This window comes from Phoxinus phoxinus (genome assembly GCF_949152265.1).
Source record: "Phoxinus phoxinus genome assembly, chromosome: 18".
NCBI classification, from domain to species: domain Eukaryota; kingdom Metazoa; phylum Chordata; class Actinopteri; order Cypriniformes; family Leuciscidae; genus Phoxinus; species Phoxinus phoxinus.
This window is the reverse complement of record NC_136893.1, coordinates 10,301,501-10,319,411: the sequence shown is the minus strand read 5'-3', so window position 1 is coordinate 10,319,411 and position 17,911 is coordinate 10,301,501. Positions and strand designations below refer to the sequence as shown.

General features: G+C 38.3%; 1 protein-coding gene across 9 annotated transcripts in view; it reads left to right on the top strand.

Annotated features, from left to right (window-relative positions):
• dvl1a (dishevelled segment polarity protein 1a) overlaps positions 1–17,911 on the top strand; it is a 31,809-nt gene that overhangs the window by 5,309 nt on the left and 8,589 nt on the right. For 4 of the 9 annotated variants that reach the window (XM_079588744.1, XM_079588740.1, XM_079588747.1 and 1 more), the window contains exons 2-7: positions 4,161–4,230; positions 7,403–7,524; positions 12,800–12,918; positions 16,608–16,746; positions 17,562–17,661; positions 17,742–17,811. In XM_079588744.1, coding sequence (XP_079444870.1) covers positions 4,161–4,230; positions 7,403–7,524; positions 12,800–12,918; positions 16,608–16,746; positions 17,562–17,661; positions 17,742–17,811 — 620 coding nt within the window. The remainder of the gene's footprint in view (positions 1–4,160; positions 4,231–7,402; positions 7,525–12,799; positions 12,919–16,607; positions 16,747–17,561; positions 17,662–17,741; positions 17,812–17,911) is intronic. The other 5 variants (XM_079588746.1, XM_079588742.1, XM_079588743.1 and 2 more) reach the window with 3 other exon arrangements.

Sequence of the window (17,911 nt, the reverse complement as noted above, 5' to 3'; positions counted from 1 at the left end):
TTCGCTTTTAAGTACCCTTAGTACACGTTGCATACAAAGCTCTTGTGTTTTAACTAATGGTTACCTGGTAATAGATTCCTTGGTGTCAGGCCAGGTCAGGTTGATGTATTATTTATCAGACCCCCATTGACTTCACAGAAAGATATCAGTTGTGTTTAATTTTTAAAGCGCTGCTGTCGCGTGTGTTGTGCGGAGGGATGTGTTGGGGTTTGACTGGAAGTGATATATCACCCTGTACTTAGCTTCTAGGTGAATAATCTCATGGTCTCATTCACTGAATGATTGTCAGGCATTAATCGGACTGGGGTGGCTCTCGTCTCAGCCCTGATTATTTGTTATAGGATCGCACTGAGCTGGGCCTCAGCTCACAGATGGAGAAGTCCCACAACAGGAAATCCCTGAAGTAGAGAAATGATATCATGACCATGTGGTTGCTAGTCAGAAAAGCCCTAGATTTCTGAATGAGGGCATGTGCATGCTTAGCCTGGTTCTACCAGACTCTCGTACATTTCATTTGTACAGAGACTCTGGCCTCTCTCCATTGACAAGCTTTAACTTCCTTGAAGGCGGGTACTCTGTTGAAGTTTAAAACTATTGGATCTGCCCAGAGTCACTCTGGATCTGCCATAACCAATCGCTAACGTTTGGTCATGACGAATGACGACTCAATTGAAAATTGAGCTAGTGCATGCTAGCCTGGCTCCGCACTCCTACGTACTTCCGCTCAATTTTCATTTTCCTTCAGTACTACGTCTGGGATTGTGGTGTATTCTTTGGTTTTCTCCGGTCAATTTTTTACTGGTCCAATAGACGAACAGAGGGAGTGGCTGAGAACGATGACGTTGAGGTTGTGCGCTAGTTTGAGTCGTCATACGTCACGACCAAATGTTAGCGATTGGTTATGGCAGATCCAGAGTGACTCTGGGCAGATCCAATAGTTTTAAACTTCAACAGAGTACCCGCCTTCAAGGAAGTTAACGCTTGTCAATGGAGAGAGGCTCTGTAAAAATGAAATGTACGCGAGTCTGGTAGAACCAGGCTAATGTGCATGCATGGTCATATATTGATTTTCATCTGCTAGATCTCACTAGGATGATGTCATCAAGGGTGTTTGCATCTCTTTTACTCTTTTTAGTTAAGCTAAATGGGCTACGAAACATGAATTTTGCTAGGGCTGCACAATATATAGTTTTAGCATTGATATCGGTATGTGCGCATCCGCGATAGTCACATTCAAGGGCATAGGTTTGGTTTGAATATTAGGAGGGTTGAAGTGTTTAGTGGGGTCTCTCTCGGGGGACGCTCCCTCAGGAGATTTATTTGCTTGTTTGTTTGTTTGTTTGTTTGTTTATTTTTGAAAATGGTCTTTTGTGGTATCATCCACACATGCAGTGATAACATAACTGCAATAAAGTAATAGCCTAGCCCTAGTTAACAATTTCTTGTTTACATAGGATATGATGTATTTGTGCTTAAACGGACACATACACGCAAAATTGTGTCAAAAGGCCCGTCTCGTCTCGGCGAGTAGCTATCTTCGTAAACACAGTTGCTTATGGCTTACATGAACATAAACAATTGAGAAAGAAAACAGATGCGTATCTTTATATTGGATCCGTACATTCGGTCTTAACGTGACAGCAGCCTAATATTCATGTTGCTGCCTGTGTCATTAATGTTAATCAAACAACAATATACAAAGAGTAAATCACTTTTGTAGCTTTAACAAGCTTTAACTGTCCTTATAAGAAACTTTGTTAGATAGCTTCAAATCATTTTTATGTGTTAAGACAATATTATTACCGGTACTCCAAAGAACAGATTTGTACTCCAGTGTGTAACCAAAGGCGTTACCTTCCCTTACAAGTTTGGACAGACCACACTTCCTTATGGCCACCCCCACGGTCCTCGCTGTATGTTGCTGTATATTGTAAAGACCTCTTGAGAGGACACAAACACTTCCTACCCATGACTAGAGCTACACCCCAGCTTCCTGTGCTGGGCTCAGGACGCTCGGACAGGCTGTAGAAACTCTCCTGGTTTTGTAACTCCTTCCACAAGACCATGTTATCATCATCCTTCAGTCCCATTCAACTCACCTCCTCAGTCACACAGCCGTGTGGGTCATGTGACCTGGAAGTTCTGGAGGAGCAGAGAGGAAGACGTTATAATTACGACAGACTTCTGGAATTTCTCAAGTCATAACGCTCTGTCAACACATTTTAGGACTGCACAATGTTGATATTTTTGTTATGGTTGAAATATAATTACTGATATTACATCTAGGCTACATTTATTGGTTTAGCAGATGCTTTAATACATTGGGGATTTGAAGGAATGCTGCAACGCAAGCACTAAAAGAGACATTAATGCAAGAAGTGATGTGATACGAAGTTCTAAAATTGTTAGAAATCGTTAGAAAATGGCAAGCTGCTATGGATGTAGTGACAAAAAAAAAGCAAAGATGTGATGTTCAGCCATGACATCAGTTAGGCAAACACGGAGGGCTAATTTGTTCCCTCAGAAACATCGAATGGGTTTTTAGAGTGGCTGTGTTCGATTTATGATTAAAATAAGGTCTGTGGTTAATGTTACTCAGACGCTTTCCCGTTTTGTTCTACAACATAAATTACAAAGTCATACCTCACAGTCATGCCTGACATTTGAAACATTTCTCAGATGTTTGTCTCAAAAGTCCTTATGAGAAATAGAAACAAATGAAACAATTGTTGGCATACTTGTTGTTTGGTATTTAAAGAATTTGATGAGAAATGTTTGAGTTCCTGTTGAAACGTGACTTTTGATTGCAGATGCGGAGCTTTGAGATCTTCCTGAAAATTGGGAACAGAGAAGAAAAAAAACAAACACCAAATGATTTTCATTATGGTGCTCACACCATATTGGATTTTTGAACAAATCTCTTGAATGAATGATTAATTTATATATCAAATACATTTTAACAGTCACTTGTTGCCACCTACTGGCATAACAATGTAATAGATACAATCTTTATTTTAAGCTTAACATTTGCAATTTATTTTGTCACTTATTGGGAGTAGTATGCTAGCTGGAGCTGGTTACCTCCAGTCTTTGTGCTAAGCTAGGGTAGCGGTAGGTGCGTCAGACAGAGTTAAGGCACGCACGGAGATGAAAAGGGTATGTGGACTTATCTAACTCTGGCGGATACGGTGAATAAGCTCCCAAAAAGTCCCAAGTCCCAAAAAGTCGGCGTGTTCCTTTAATGAACCGCAAGTGACCATGTTGTACTTGTTGGCTTGTGAGAAATCAGTGTAATTTTAGTGGTTATTCATATGTGAATGTTTTATTTAATACAGGTATATTTAGAGTTAATTATTGAATTTTTCAGCATTACAAATATGGAATATAATTTAGAATGATTTTTTTCTTTTAAAAGACAACTTTATTTGTGATTCGTTATATCTTCTGTTGAAATTTGAATGATCTCATGGTCGTTTTACCAATACGGACAAAGATATGTTGTGCATCCCTAGTAATCCTGCTTTGTCCGACGGCAAATCAAGCCTTCCCTTCAGTGGTTTTGTCAGTCTCACGTGGTTTGTGTGTATGTACTAGTCCTGCACACAGTTACAAGAGACCAGCAGGTGTGTGACTGCTGAACCTCGACTGGGAGGGTTAAAGGGTAACTGTGTGGTATTTATGTAGGGAATTTACAGCCTAGGATGGACACTCTGCTAACACATTCACTCACTCTATTAATAACCTCTTGTGCCCTGACACCTTTCACACATATAAATGTGCCCACACTTGAATATATATACAGTATACATACCCTCAATACTCATAAATGCGCACACATTTAGAAAAATATCAGATGTACATTTATACTAAGCCACTCTATCGGTCCAGCAACAGCAGTTTTAGTTGGTAATCTGAAATGTGCATGAGGTACTAATGAGGCCAGTTAAAATGGAGTAGTTTTCAATAGAGTAGTCGGTCAACAGGGGCGTTCAGCATTCTCATCATGAGCAGCCAGCAGTTGAGAGCTAAGTGGAAAATTCCGCTGTTTGAGCGTGACATGCTTTCAGTATGCCTCAGCTTTTGCAAATAGACGTGAACTGATGTGCAATCCTGGGTGCTGGTCTCACTGAGTCCCTAACAGTTTGTGTTCTTTCCCGCAGAGTTGTCAAAGAAGAAATCTCTGATGATAACGCCAAGCTGCCCTGCTTCAACGGCAGAGTGGTGTCCTGGGTAAGTGAGACGAATGGTCCCCTCCTCTCTGTCTTGGATAGATTGTGACATTGCAAAATTTAAATATATCAACCCTGCTGAAAAACCCCAGGCCTAAGCTGGTTTTAGTGGAGTTCTTTTTAGTGGTAATCCGATTCCTATACAAATACTCATACTCTTATGAACTGGCAGTTTTTAGTGAATCAGAAACATACAACCCAATTAGTTTAGTTAGATTCCCAAACAAATTACTCCTATTTACAGACTCTCTTTGGTTAGTCAAAAACATACTGGACATAATTAGATTCCATCTAGACATAATTAGATTCCTAAACAGCTCACATATAAATATTCATCAACTCATCAGTTGTTATAAACGGAAGCTCAAGCATGATTTTTTGTCTTGCGAGAACCAATGAGGTTCATTCTCGTGTTACCTGCACGTTAAGAATAAAAGACTATATTAAATCTGTGCATCATATAAAAGGATCGTGTCTCTTCAGAAAATTTGGACTAAACCGCTCAATTCATATGGATTAGTTTTACGATCTCTTTATGAACTTTTTGAAGCGCCAACATTTTAGTTGCATAGCTGTCTATGGAGGGACAGAAAGCTCTCAGATTGCATCAAAAAGATCATTTGAATGATCATTTGAAAGATTGAAGATGAATGAAAATGTTTAATGCCAAAAGTAATTGACTAAAGTAATTAATGACAGAATTTTGGGGTGAACTATCCATTTAAAGCAAAAGCATGACCTGTGTAGTCTGATAAGTGAATGAATTGGCACTTATTTACGGAATCAAAAACATTCAGAATGACCGGTGTAATTAGATTCTCAATTTTTTTTTTTTTTTTTTTTTTTTCCCTGAACTAAAAAGATCCTGAACTAATGAATCTTATGAACTGGTTTGTGTTAGTGAACCAAACAAAACAGTGTGACCACACCAGTGAATTTCCGATTCTTGAACAAATGACTCTTATGAACTGGCTCTTTTTAGTGAATCAAAAACATATAGTACAACCAGTATAGTTAGATTTCCAAACAAATCACACTTATAAATCATCTCTTTTTAGTCAAGTAAATAAATCAATAAACCTGTGTAGTCTGATTCCTGAATTAATGGCTCTTATGAGTGGCTCTTTTACTGAATCAAAAACATATAGACACATTTCAGGTGGTCAAGCTGGGAAACCAGATCTAGGATAAGGACAACAGTACAGGATTGTTTGAATATTTACCTTTGATAGTGACGGCAAAACTGAGGAATAATAATTAATCTGATTATCGGCTCTAAAACACACATCTACACTATTATAAGCAGCTGTTAGACCTGTGTGTTGGTTAAAGTTGGTGTGAGGTGTAAAATACAGGTTAGTGGACTCCAGCGAGCCTCCAGCTGCAGAGAGTTGCACAGACATGCTGAGATACATGACATTGAGCTGTGCAGCACTAAAATATGTGCTTCACCGCCTGCTGAGTGTCCAAACACGGAGACCTTCAGTGTACTATATCATGATCGCTGCTTTAATTACCATAGTGTTCTGGATTTCTGCCGTTCTCTAAAGTTTAATCATTGTTTTTTTGTAGAGAATATAAACAATAGAGTTTTTTTTATGAGTAGCCTTAGGTATCTACATATACCCTCCATTATTTGGATCATGAAAGCACTGTACTGCATTTTAAGACCCCTTTTTGATTAATTGAAGAGCAGTTGGACCACTCATAAGCTTTTTTCGGAATCGCCCCCATATCCTCATTCACTATTCCCTAAATCAATCCACTAATATAGTCCACTTGAAGGAGTGAATGAAAACCAGTGCACCGGAAGGGCTGCCGCGTTTGCATAGTTATATGTGCTTGCTGTTTATTAATCATTTTAAAACATGGCAAACTGGCAGCTACAGTAAAGAAAACATTAATCTTGAACTCTGTCATGGAAACTATGTACAACCCTTAATTAAACAATGTAATAATCAATTAACAAGGAATTTATACCTGTATGATATTACGCTGTACCCACATTGGACCAGTGGTTTGGAAAATGGATGGATGATTTAGTTGCGGGCGCCATCTTCTGGTCAGACACGGGAATTCAGCGCGACCCTCATAGTGCATTATGGCTACTCTCCAACAATTGACCGTTCGCAAAGACCCGCCCCCCTTAGTTACTGTCGCTATGTCCGACAAGGCACGCCGCTCTCACGCCACACCATGTTCTCACGTAGTGAAAAATACATCACGGAGCAGAGAGGACACTGACAGACCGACAACGCGCTGACAGACAGGACAGACCAGGTTACTTTTCGGTTACTTTTGATATTAAACATATTAAACAAAGTCTCACCTTTCAAATTTGGTAATTTTTTTCAAACAATTGAAACAATAAATACCGTTTTGTGGCTCTTTAATGTGTCTGATAGATCGCTGCAGAGATCAGTTAAAGCTGCTCATGAACCGATCATCTCTTCCGTCTAGTTTATTTATAGCATCAAATAAACATGAATGAACATAAGAAGGAATGTTGTTTTAACCGCGGAAAGGCGTCAGTACACTCCGTCTTTCAAGTTCAAATCCTCCCATGTTAATCTACTAACTCTCCTGACTGCTTTGTCTGACAAAATGGTGGATGGCGAAGTATGATTTGTCAGATCACCTGTCAATCAAGCTCCCTGCAAAGGGTCAATTGAGTGTACATCATTTGTACACCCGTTATTGTGGTGCATTATGGGATTGAATGAGTGCACTCGATAATGTCCACTGTAGTTTCAGAAACCACTACAAATGCCTGTCCCCTCTAATAGTTCCCTAGTTAAGGATATAGGGGGCAATTTCAGGCACAGCATAGTGATATTTGCTTTTCTATTGCATGAAATTTCACTAGACCAACCTGAAAAATATGTTTTTTGTGTGTGATTTAAGCAAAGACTGCATCATTTATGATACCGTTGTGGACATTTTTTATTGCTGATTTGAAATATGTTGAAATAGCTGCCAAGACCTTTACCAGGAAACCCGCCAAGTGAACTGACTTGGCTTTTTTCACACTCCTGTCTGCTCAAACAAATGTACTCTCTTCTCTTCCTTCTGCTGGTCTACTTATTTATGCAGGGCTAGTAGTTAGTCTAGAGAGTTTCTTCCTGAAGCCTTTGTGAGTAATTGTGTGTGTGTATGTATGTGTTTGGCTGTAGTTGGTGTTGGCTGAAGGCACACACTCGGATGGGGGATCTCAGTGCACAGAGAGCCACAAAGAGCTACCACCACCCTTGGAGCGAACTGGAGGGATTGGAGATTCCAGACCCCCCTCTTTTCAGTGAGTAATGCCATGCAACTAATTTATCTGACAAATCATCATTTATTCATTCATCATTCATCACATTTATACTAAATTTTCAGGCCCATAGTAGTTTCAGGCCTTTTCAGGCCCATAGTCCCGGGGGCACCGAAAACCACCATTTTCCTCACTCGCATAGAGTTGATCAGGTTGTTGATTGTGGCCTGTGGAATGTTGGTCAACTCCTCTTCAAAACAGATTTGAAAAAAATCTAATTTAAATAATGGCGATTCCCCCCCCAAAAAATCCACTATTGTATGCAACATATCATAAAGTACCTTAAAACATTTTTTCTATGGGTTTATTATCATAATGTGTGTGGTAGAGGGTTAAAAAAAAAATTATACAATTTTTCAGCAACAAAAAAAAGAACTGACTTGGACGACTCAACTGGCATAGCCATCAGGTGAAAGTAATAACATTTTCCTTACCCCTTTTTTTATCTTAATCGTAAAAAAAAAAAAACTTTTATTCAGCAAGGATGCATTACATTGATAAAAATTCTATTCATCAAAGAATTGATTAATGTATGACTGTTTCCACAAAAATATTAAGCAGCACACTTGTTTTTGAGCATATTTCTGAAGGATCATGTGATACTGAAGACTGGAGTAATGATGCTGAAGATTCAGCTTTGCAATCACAGAAATAAATTACATTTTAAAATATATTAAAAATATATAATAGTAATAATATTTCACAATATTACAGTTTTGAATGTATTTTTGATCAAATAAATGCAGTCTTGGTGAGGGTAAATACCTCTTTCAAAAACATTAAAGGGGTGTTATAATGCCATTTTCACAAGATGTAAAATAAGTCTTTGATGTCCCCAGAGTGTGTATGTGAAGTTTTAGCTCAAAATACCCCACAGATATTTTATGTAGCAAGTTAAAATTGTCACTTTTTGAGGGAAAGCAAAGACGCACCGTTTTTGAGTCTGTCCCTTTAAATCCAAATAAGCTGCTGCTCCCAGCACAGAGGGCGGAGCTTCAACAGCTTGTGTCCTTTTACCTCACACAGACATGCACTGAAAATTTCAAAAACCTTTAGCCTTTTATGTTCAAACCGGAGTCAGACAATGATGGAGAGACTCAAGAAGAAGTGACAACGTAAAATGCAACAGTACGTTTCTGAATGGTTAGTTGATGAATTTATTTAGGTTATGTGTAATAATAATAATAATACGTTTAATTTATATAGCGCCTTTCCCAAGCTCAAGGACGCTTCACAATAACAGTAAATAACAAGCAGTTTACACATAAACGGATAATGTACATTTGCCCAGTCCAAGTAATGAGCGATTGCAGTTGCAAATCGCATTACATTTGCGATACAAACATAAAAAACAGAGGCAACAAACATTAGTTACAGACAGCATAGTGGGCAGTCGGAGTAAAGATGTAATAGATTATTGGTACCTAAGTTAACATAGTGACTGTGTTATGACAAGTTAACATTTTCATGACTGGTAATACTGATTAAATAAATGTGGTTTGAGTTTATACTTAAATTCATGCAACGTGGTTGTTGTCCTGAGAGCCAACGGAAGAGAGTTCCATAGCTTAGGGGCTATAACAGAGAAAGACCTGCCACCCATAGACGATAGACGAAATCTCCGCTCACATAGGAGTTCACAGCCAGAAGATCGGAGAGTTCGAGGGGGAATATAAAGAGAAAGTCAGAGAGATAGGCTGGAGCAAGACCATTGAGTGACTTGAGTGTAGTTGAATTGAGTGTAGTTATCTTCTAGTTATTGATTAGCATATTCTGTCATGATAATCTATAAATCGTGTTCCCGGGGGTGGGGTTTATGTACATTTTAGGGTTAGTGATGTCACTAACCCGGGAGGAATGTCGTGTACAAGCTGTTTGTTGTAGTCCTTAAAAAGAAGCAACAGGACTGACAACAATCTGAATGTGTCATACACATTCTTGTACATTTATCTATGTGAGGTCATTCATTGACACAATGTAATCTCTAGCTCCTTACCCAAGCACTACCCATCTCAACTAAGTGTCTAACCCGAACCCTTACCCTAAACATACCCTTAACTTCATTATAACCCTATCCCTAAAACCAAGTCTTGACCCTCAAACAGGCCTTTAAAGGGCTCTCCGAAAGTGAGGACCGACCAAAATGTCCTCAGGTCACTCTCTTTGGTCTCACTCCGATGGTCTAAAAATCAAACCGGTCCTCACAAAGATAGTTGTACAAGTACACACACAGAAAGACACACACTCTTGACAAGCATTACAAAACCACTGATTTGATTTGTTCTGAGTTCCTGACCACAGTCACAGCAGTAGCAGATGTCTGTTATCCAGCTGGATGGAAAATATCATTCTGGTCCTTCTCGGAGACACATGTGTGAATCCCAGCGCCTGTCTCTTAAGCTGTATTCTAATAGGACACATGTTTGCCTCACAAAGTTCAGTATGTTTGTTTGATTTGCCAGCATTTATGTGGTCAATGTATCAGTCATGTATCAATGCTTCCCTACATTCATATACATTGCTGCCCACGTAATAATTCATGTTCTTGGGCAAATACAAATTATAGCCTTATTACCGGTATAGCAATATAGTTTGTGGCGAGTGGTGAAAATATACAGCTAAACTGCAGCTTTACTACAAAAACAAAGTGTCCCATGCAGTATTTTGCATGTTAAGACAATAAAGTGGTTCTTATTCATTTAATTGAAATAAACTGTCCAAACAAACCGATTCACTTAAACAAATCAGATTTGTTCGCTTGGGCCCTAAAAACACTCTTACATTGATTTGCTGTGAAAAAGGCTTTAAGTGCACAACATGCTTCTAAAGCAAACACACAGATTAAATATTCTCTTTGTAGGTATTGAAGATGTTGAAGGCTAAATTTAGATCAACGTGCTACAGGGCAATTTTGCAACAGTCTTCCTTTGTAGTCTCTGTTGCACCTGTTCACTTTGTGAAAGTCCTGCGATTTTTCTTTATCTAATGTTTGACTTTCAGACTTTATCATTGCGCCCCACCATCGATTTGATGTGTGTGTGTGTGTGTGTGTGTGTGTGTGTGTGTTGTAGCCTTCTCACCCCACCAAAGAATTCTCACCACTTGTTTTCTGTAGTGCCTAGCGCCATCTAGTGGCAGAACATGTAAAAGCAAACCACAGACAGCTTCCTTTTCCTCATCTCAGTCCTTTTCTCCCAGCATCTCTCCAACAGACAATTTAGCTTGAAATTAATATGAATTCCCACTCACATGTTTCCCCCACAAGAAATCTCCCTCATTTCCATTATAAAAGCTTCGCTGTAAGGCGCATCAGTAAGTAACCAAATGTTATCCCCTGCCTGCTCCCTTTGTGCTGTGCATTATTTATTGGTCCTGCTGAATGCATTTGGTAGGGTGAGAAGAGAATGTTTTCTGCCGTCCCTTGAGCAGCTAATCCGGATTAGTGGACATTAAAAGGCCCGTCTCTGTTGCCCCGCGGGCTCTGCAGGGTGACACAGCTGCCTCGGTCTCCCCCAGGACTGAACCGTCCGTCCGCCTGCTGCTCCCTGGAAATACATACTCACTTACAGAGGACAAGATATGTGCATTAAATGCATCAAATGGTATTTTATAGATTGTTACAGTCGGGGAGTTTTTCGTAAGCCATTGTAAATCAGGCGAAATCAAATTTGAATTGAAAGTATTTTCTTTTACTTCACCTTTGGCGACAACAACAAAACAAATTCCAAGGTGTTTCTCTTCACTCTTTAAATTAAATATAACATAATGTATTTTACGGCCCTTTATGATTATATTAATTCGGCTTTTTATTATTTGCGTTTAGTCCTTTTTGCGATCAGCACAGACCTGCCGTGACCAAGTTTAAGATCACGCACTGCCAGTTGAGATACACTGCTAAATGCAGGTTTTTGGTGAGCTGATTCATGTTCTTTTAGTGAAACATTACCATACTGGATGAAATAACAGGCTCCATCCAGCAGAGAGAGACATTAGCACACTGCTTTGTGTTTGAGATAATTGCACATGAGGGGCGGGACTTGTCTTTTTGGCATGTGCATGTACATTTCTAGAAGCAGGTGGAAATGGATGGAAAATGACTCCAAATCATTCATGGCTTATTCCTTTTCTTTTCTCTGGTTATTATATTCCAAATTTTTTTTTTTTACTTTACTACTACCGGTAGGTTTAAATGCTGTACTTTTTAGCAGAGCTCAACAGCCTGGATATTCACAAGCCGTATAGATAACTTTGTTGTATATTCTTTTTGGGGTGATAATAATATATTATAGAAACAGATTTAAAAGCAGAGTTATATGGCAAAACATTTGTGAATCTTAATAAGGTGTCAATGCATTTAAATTAAGTACACTGCTTTTACACAAAACTACAACTTAAACTGAGTAAATCCATGTCTGGGAAAATTCACTAGAGAAAAGACTCTTAATTGGAGACAAAAAAATACTGTGGGGAATTTATTAAGAATCACTCAGAAGCTGACAGTGCTGTTATATCTATTTGCATTGGTTTAGTGCTCAATTTATTTAAAGAACTATGTAAAATGGGTTACGGTAACAACGTGCCCATAAAATCAAATTACATTTACTACCCATTTTCTGTAGGAAGTTGTAGTTTTTATCTATTTGTATTTTTCCATTTAGCGGATGGTTTTACCCAAAACGACTTACATTGCATTCAAGGTTGCATTCATTCAGTTTTTGGAAATTGAACCCATGTTCTTGGATGCAGGTTTTTGTGCTGAAATACATAACCATATTTAAAAATGAAGCATTTATTTAATGTTGTATCACGCGTTATGTCTTTGCATGTGGACGCTGTCAGTGTCTCAGCAAGCTGTTCTCACCAACCTTAGGTTTCTTTTCTGCCCTGAGCAAAAGCATTCCACCCTCTCTGCTAGAATATCTGGCCTTTGGCAAATCCGCATACACTTATCCATTTACCCCCAACAACCTGCTCTTCTGGGCCCCAACCGCAGCCCTGCAAGCTCTGAGCTGGACCTAAACGCTCTACATTCTCAGCTTTGAATAACCAGTGACAGCTGCTGAAAATGCACGGCTGTAAATCATATACCCCTAAACAATGAAATATCTGTTAGCGATGAAATTGAATGTAGGTAGTATGGTAATCATAATTTTAGAGCATTTTCTCCTCTTTTGTGGCCAAGTGTATTGTGACTCAGCATAATAGAAATGGTCTCGAGGCCATATAACGACGAACTCTCTGTTTTTGTGTGTACTAGTGCCAATGCGGTGAGTAGTCGGGATGGATTGGACACAGAGACGGGCACAGAGTCTCTCCAGAGCCAGCGGAGAGAGCGGGAGAGGCAGAGAGCTCACAGGAGGCCACGAGAAAGTGAGTGTGAGTGACTTTAAATAATACAGGAATATAATTATGCCATGGAATCAGGAAATATGATACATAAGACATTATTTTGTAAAGGCAGTTATTGCCACAGGTGTTTTCCCCTGGTGATGGATGTCTGGCAGGTGAGTGAAATATCCTAAGGACAGACACGTGATACAATAAAACAGCGTTTGAGCTGGTAAATGTGATGCTGTTTTAGGGCAGTCACAGTGTGCCTTTTCTAGTATGGAAAGGTATTTATAGTACACATTTTTTTAAACATTATATATGAAATATAATGCGTTTTTATAATAAATCAGAAGGAGAGAGGCCAAATATGACATCCTCATGACAAAGAAAAAAGGAAATAACAAACATAAAATTATACAAATGTACTGTTCTTTTTTTTTTTTTTTACACAAACACTGCCGTTTAAAAGTTTGGGATTAGTATGATTTTTATGTTTTTGAGTAAGTCTCTTGTACTCAAAGCTGCATTTATTTGAACGAAAACAGTAAAAACAGCATTATTGTGAAATATTGTTACAATTTTAATTAGTTGAAATAAGCAGAATTTCTAGCAGCCATTGCTCCAGTCTTCAGTGTCACGTGATCCTTAATTTTTTTTTATCTAAAATGCTGATTTGGTGCCCAAGAATCATGTCATATTATTATCAGTGCTGCTTAATACTTATGTGGTGATAGTTTTTCTCAGGATTCAGGGATGAATAGAAATTTCAAAAGAACGGCATTTATTTGAAATGGAGATCTTTTTATAAAATGTATTTACTGTCACTTTTGATCAATTGAATGCATCCTTGCTAATTAAAAGTATTTATTTCTTTAAAAACAACAACATTTGAACATAGTGTAGTGTATGTATTTAAGAGACAGAAATAGCACCAGTTTTGTAGTGATGTATAGTGACATTTAATCATAATTTGGGTAAGACATATCATTTTATAATTATAATTTTAATAGTTTCAGAAAGAAAGAAAGAGACTAGGGTGAATAAATGTTGACATAATTTCCCCATCCCACTTTAAAAGCTAAGAGGTTGTCACATGGTGTTGCAGGATGTAGTTGCTTTCCTAAGGAATTTCCCCCGGAATGACCCTGTTTTGTGGTTGTTTGCTGGAGCTGGAAGTTTGCTTGTTTTAAACCAGTAATTTACAGAAAGCTCATTTTTGTTAGTGTGCATGCTGAGTTCTAGGTAAAGAGAGGCCACTTGGAAGCATGACACCTTCCTTTTGCAGATAAAAAATATTCTGTCATCAACAAAGAATGTTCTTAGAGGTTCCATTGCATGTAATGAGAAAAAGTGTATGTGTGTTGTTGTCAGTAGATTTTAAGGTGAGAAAGTCCCACCTAAATCTAGAATGTCTACATTGTTGAAGTTAGTGTTTCTTCTTACTGTATGGAAGTGAAATAGAAGATTGCTTCCTTCTCACAACTATCTGATGCAGTTGGGAAATCACACCATTCCTCCAGTTTTGTTCACTGGAGTCATGTTGCTCTTCCATTTCTCCTGCTGGTTGCACCTCATTAGTGCCAAGTTAAATTATTAGTGCAGCGACACCGTCAGAAAGGAGAAACAGATGGAGATTTGTGTGCTTGCTGAAGAAACTGATGATTTATGGATATTCGTTGCACCTCTGTATATACGACTGTCTGTTAGAGACATCAGGCTACCTGATGTTTCTTCTTTGCAGACAGCATTGGTAGATTGCTACCAGATAGGAGTGCTTCTTTGTTTGTAGTGTCATTGCTTTTTGTTTGGCTCCTTAACACTGATATAAATGTTGTGTGATCCACACTGTGTTTTTAGTTTCTCTTCGAAGTCAAGCATCTACTCATTTAGCTTGTGTATCTCTGGAGCAGTTTTGTAGTAGTGTGGTTTATCTCTGGAGTGTTTGGATGTAGAGCACATGAGAAATGTGTCAGGTCAGCTCCCCGTTTATTCTCCTCCAGAAATAGTTGTGCATACTAGAGCTGTTAAACTCAGAAAACTGCCATGATAGTGTTCAGTCATTTAAGGATTCCAGCTGTGTGTGTGTGTGTGTGTGTGTGTGGCTTAAATCTGAGTACCGTATACTGCACCTTCGCTCAGGGCTAGTTCATTGTCCCGTTCCAGGGGAAACTGATGCGCGGGTGTATTTGATAGACAGCTGAGTTCCCGCGTACAGGAGGTTATGTTTCATTGAGTGCTAGAAATGCTGCAAGCTAATGAGAGGTGCTGCACTGTAATGAGAGCTGTGCAGCAGCAGAGGTAAGACAAATGCGTCTCTCTGATACCAAGATTATTTTTTTTAAAGATATTTTATTTATTATGCATGATTTTATCAAAAAATTTATAATTTTTTAATTGATATCCAAGATGTCCACCTATAATTACTTATGTTTTATGCAAAAAAAAGTTAGTTATGTTGTTTAAAAACTCTGTATTGTACTCTATTAATAAAGTTTATATATATATATATATATATATAATATATATTATATATACATAAAGACATAAGATTATATTATCTTAATCAATCTAATCGGAATAATTTATACATAATTCTTAATAAATAATAGTATGTTAATATTAATTCATTCATATTATTTTTTCTCTCATTATATATATTTTTTATGTGTATCTTTTATACATTTTACCATATAAAGATGTTCACCTGAGATTTATAATAATCTCCTGATCAGTAGTATTATATAATTCTCAAGAGTGGACACACTAGAAACTAGTTTCATGTTCAGGAAATCGGATTAAATGCAAAAATAAAAAGTATTTTTACTGCCTGTTTTAATTTTAGTATGAATATAGCCTACTGGTCACTTACATTTAATATTGCGCTTTACAGGCATAAGTTGATCTCCTGAAGCCAGATGTAGAGGGTTAATTTCCACATCTGGAGCGACTGCATCTTTGTCTTCCACTATCTCTATTTTTCCTGTTGTCGGCCGCGTGCTAAATGAGCCTAAAAGGACCCCGGAGAGGCTATGAATGCATTACCCACCTGTGGATGATCCACTCTGATAAAGGGCTCCTGATAGGCTGTTCACACAGCTGCAGGCGGACAGCTCATCTTGCCACAGGCCTCTGCTTGTACCCTGAATCGCTGAGGTGATACAATTATCCTGTGAACTCACACATGGCAGAGGAATGAAAAAGCTTCCTCTGTATGTGAACAGTGACGCGGTTGGCTAAAATAGCCGTGACTGATTTGTGTGTTTGAGTGGCTATGTGGAGAGTAACGGTCTGAAATGGGCACCTCTGCAATACTGGAATGCTTTGGTCGCACTCGGGGTCCACAGCGGTCTTATCGCTTGGTCAGACCTTTTCAGCGCATCAGATGTCACCCAGAGACGCAACTTCATCCCTGTCTCTGTACGTAAACCCCAACCATGTTGTTAGACTGATGTGACGGATTCTAGAAGCCTTCTGGATAAAGCACATTTGAGTAATATGATTGCACATTTTCATCAGTAGATTTGTTGAAACTGGATTTGAAATGCACCAGAGGGCAGGGTTCATTTTCTTTTTAAACAATGACTGTCCTTATTAGTCCATTAGCATGATTCACTGTCTTATCGAATTTGCTGTAAAGAGTCTCTTTCAGAGATGTACTGTATTCTGTCTTTGATGAACTGTTATGCTGTTGCTTTCCTCTGCTTTTAAACAATGTTTTATTTGTTTCTTCTCAGTCCCTCGCGTGAACGGTCACTCGAAATCGGAGCGCGTGAATCGTGACTCCGCTCTCGGCTATGACAGTGCATCAGTGATAAGCAGCGAGCTGGAATCCAGCTCATTTATCGACAGCGAAGAGGATGAGGATGCCAGCAGGTCAGACACCCACCAGTGTTTCATTTCCCAGAAAAATGTGATTGTCTCAGAGTGCATGATTCATTTCCTTTTAAACAATGACTTTCCTTATTTTCCCAACGACATGATAACATTTCAATCTAATTTGTGAAGCTGGCCAAAAAGTGTAATATGAATGTAATGTTTAAAATAAAAATTCCATAATTAATGCATTTGTGGCTGATTTTCAAATTCTGCACTATTTTGTCTTGATAAAAATAAAATAAAACACTAACAACTAAAAATACTTGTCTTAAATAGTGAATTTAGGTATCACAACATAATAATGTACTGTATGAAGATGGATAATCATTTTAATATTTGCTGAAGATTATACTTGACAGTGTTATTAAATTATAAATGTTAAAAATGAACTAAGTAAGTGTTATAAATGAAAACATATCTAAAATCAGCCCAATTAAATGAAATCTCTTATACTATTATATCTTATATTATGACACTAATATATTGTGCATGCATCCAATAATTCATAATAATTATTTAAATATAATTAATTATTTTTGCCACTGACCTGCACATTAGTCCTTTTTTGGTGTGTTCAATTAACTTCTCATTGGGTTTGATCTCTGAGAAACTTGATTTTTGTATGTTAACACATCAGTGCCAGTCAGGATAAAAAATGTCAAATGAAAATAGATGGCCATAATTTTTAATTGAGAGTCAAATTGAGAATGAACCTCAAAACACAAAAGTAATGCTTTTAGAGTTTCATAATTACATGGTGCTTCATTATTGTAGTGTTGACCCCTGCCCTGACCTTTCATTTCTGTCTGAAGCCACAGACTTAGCAGTTCAACCGAGCAGAGCTCTTCATCACACCTCATGCGTAGACACAAGCGCAGGCGACGGAGACAGAAAGTCACCAAAATGGACAGGGTGAGAACATAGAGGGAAAGTACACATTTCTACACGTTAGTGTTTGATCCGTATCAATCTCTTGTATGTTCTCTTAACAGTCCTCATCCTTCAGTAGTATTACAGACTCCACAATGAGCCTCAACATTATCACGGTCACTCTCAACATGGGTAAGAAACTTATTCACTCCCTTCTTTTTCCCATCGTTCATTCCAGTGCATCCTCCCTCGCTTCTCTATCGAAGAAGAGAAGCGAGGGAGGATCCACTCC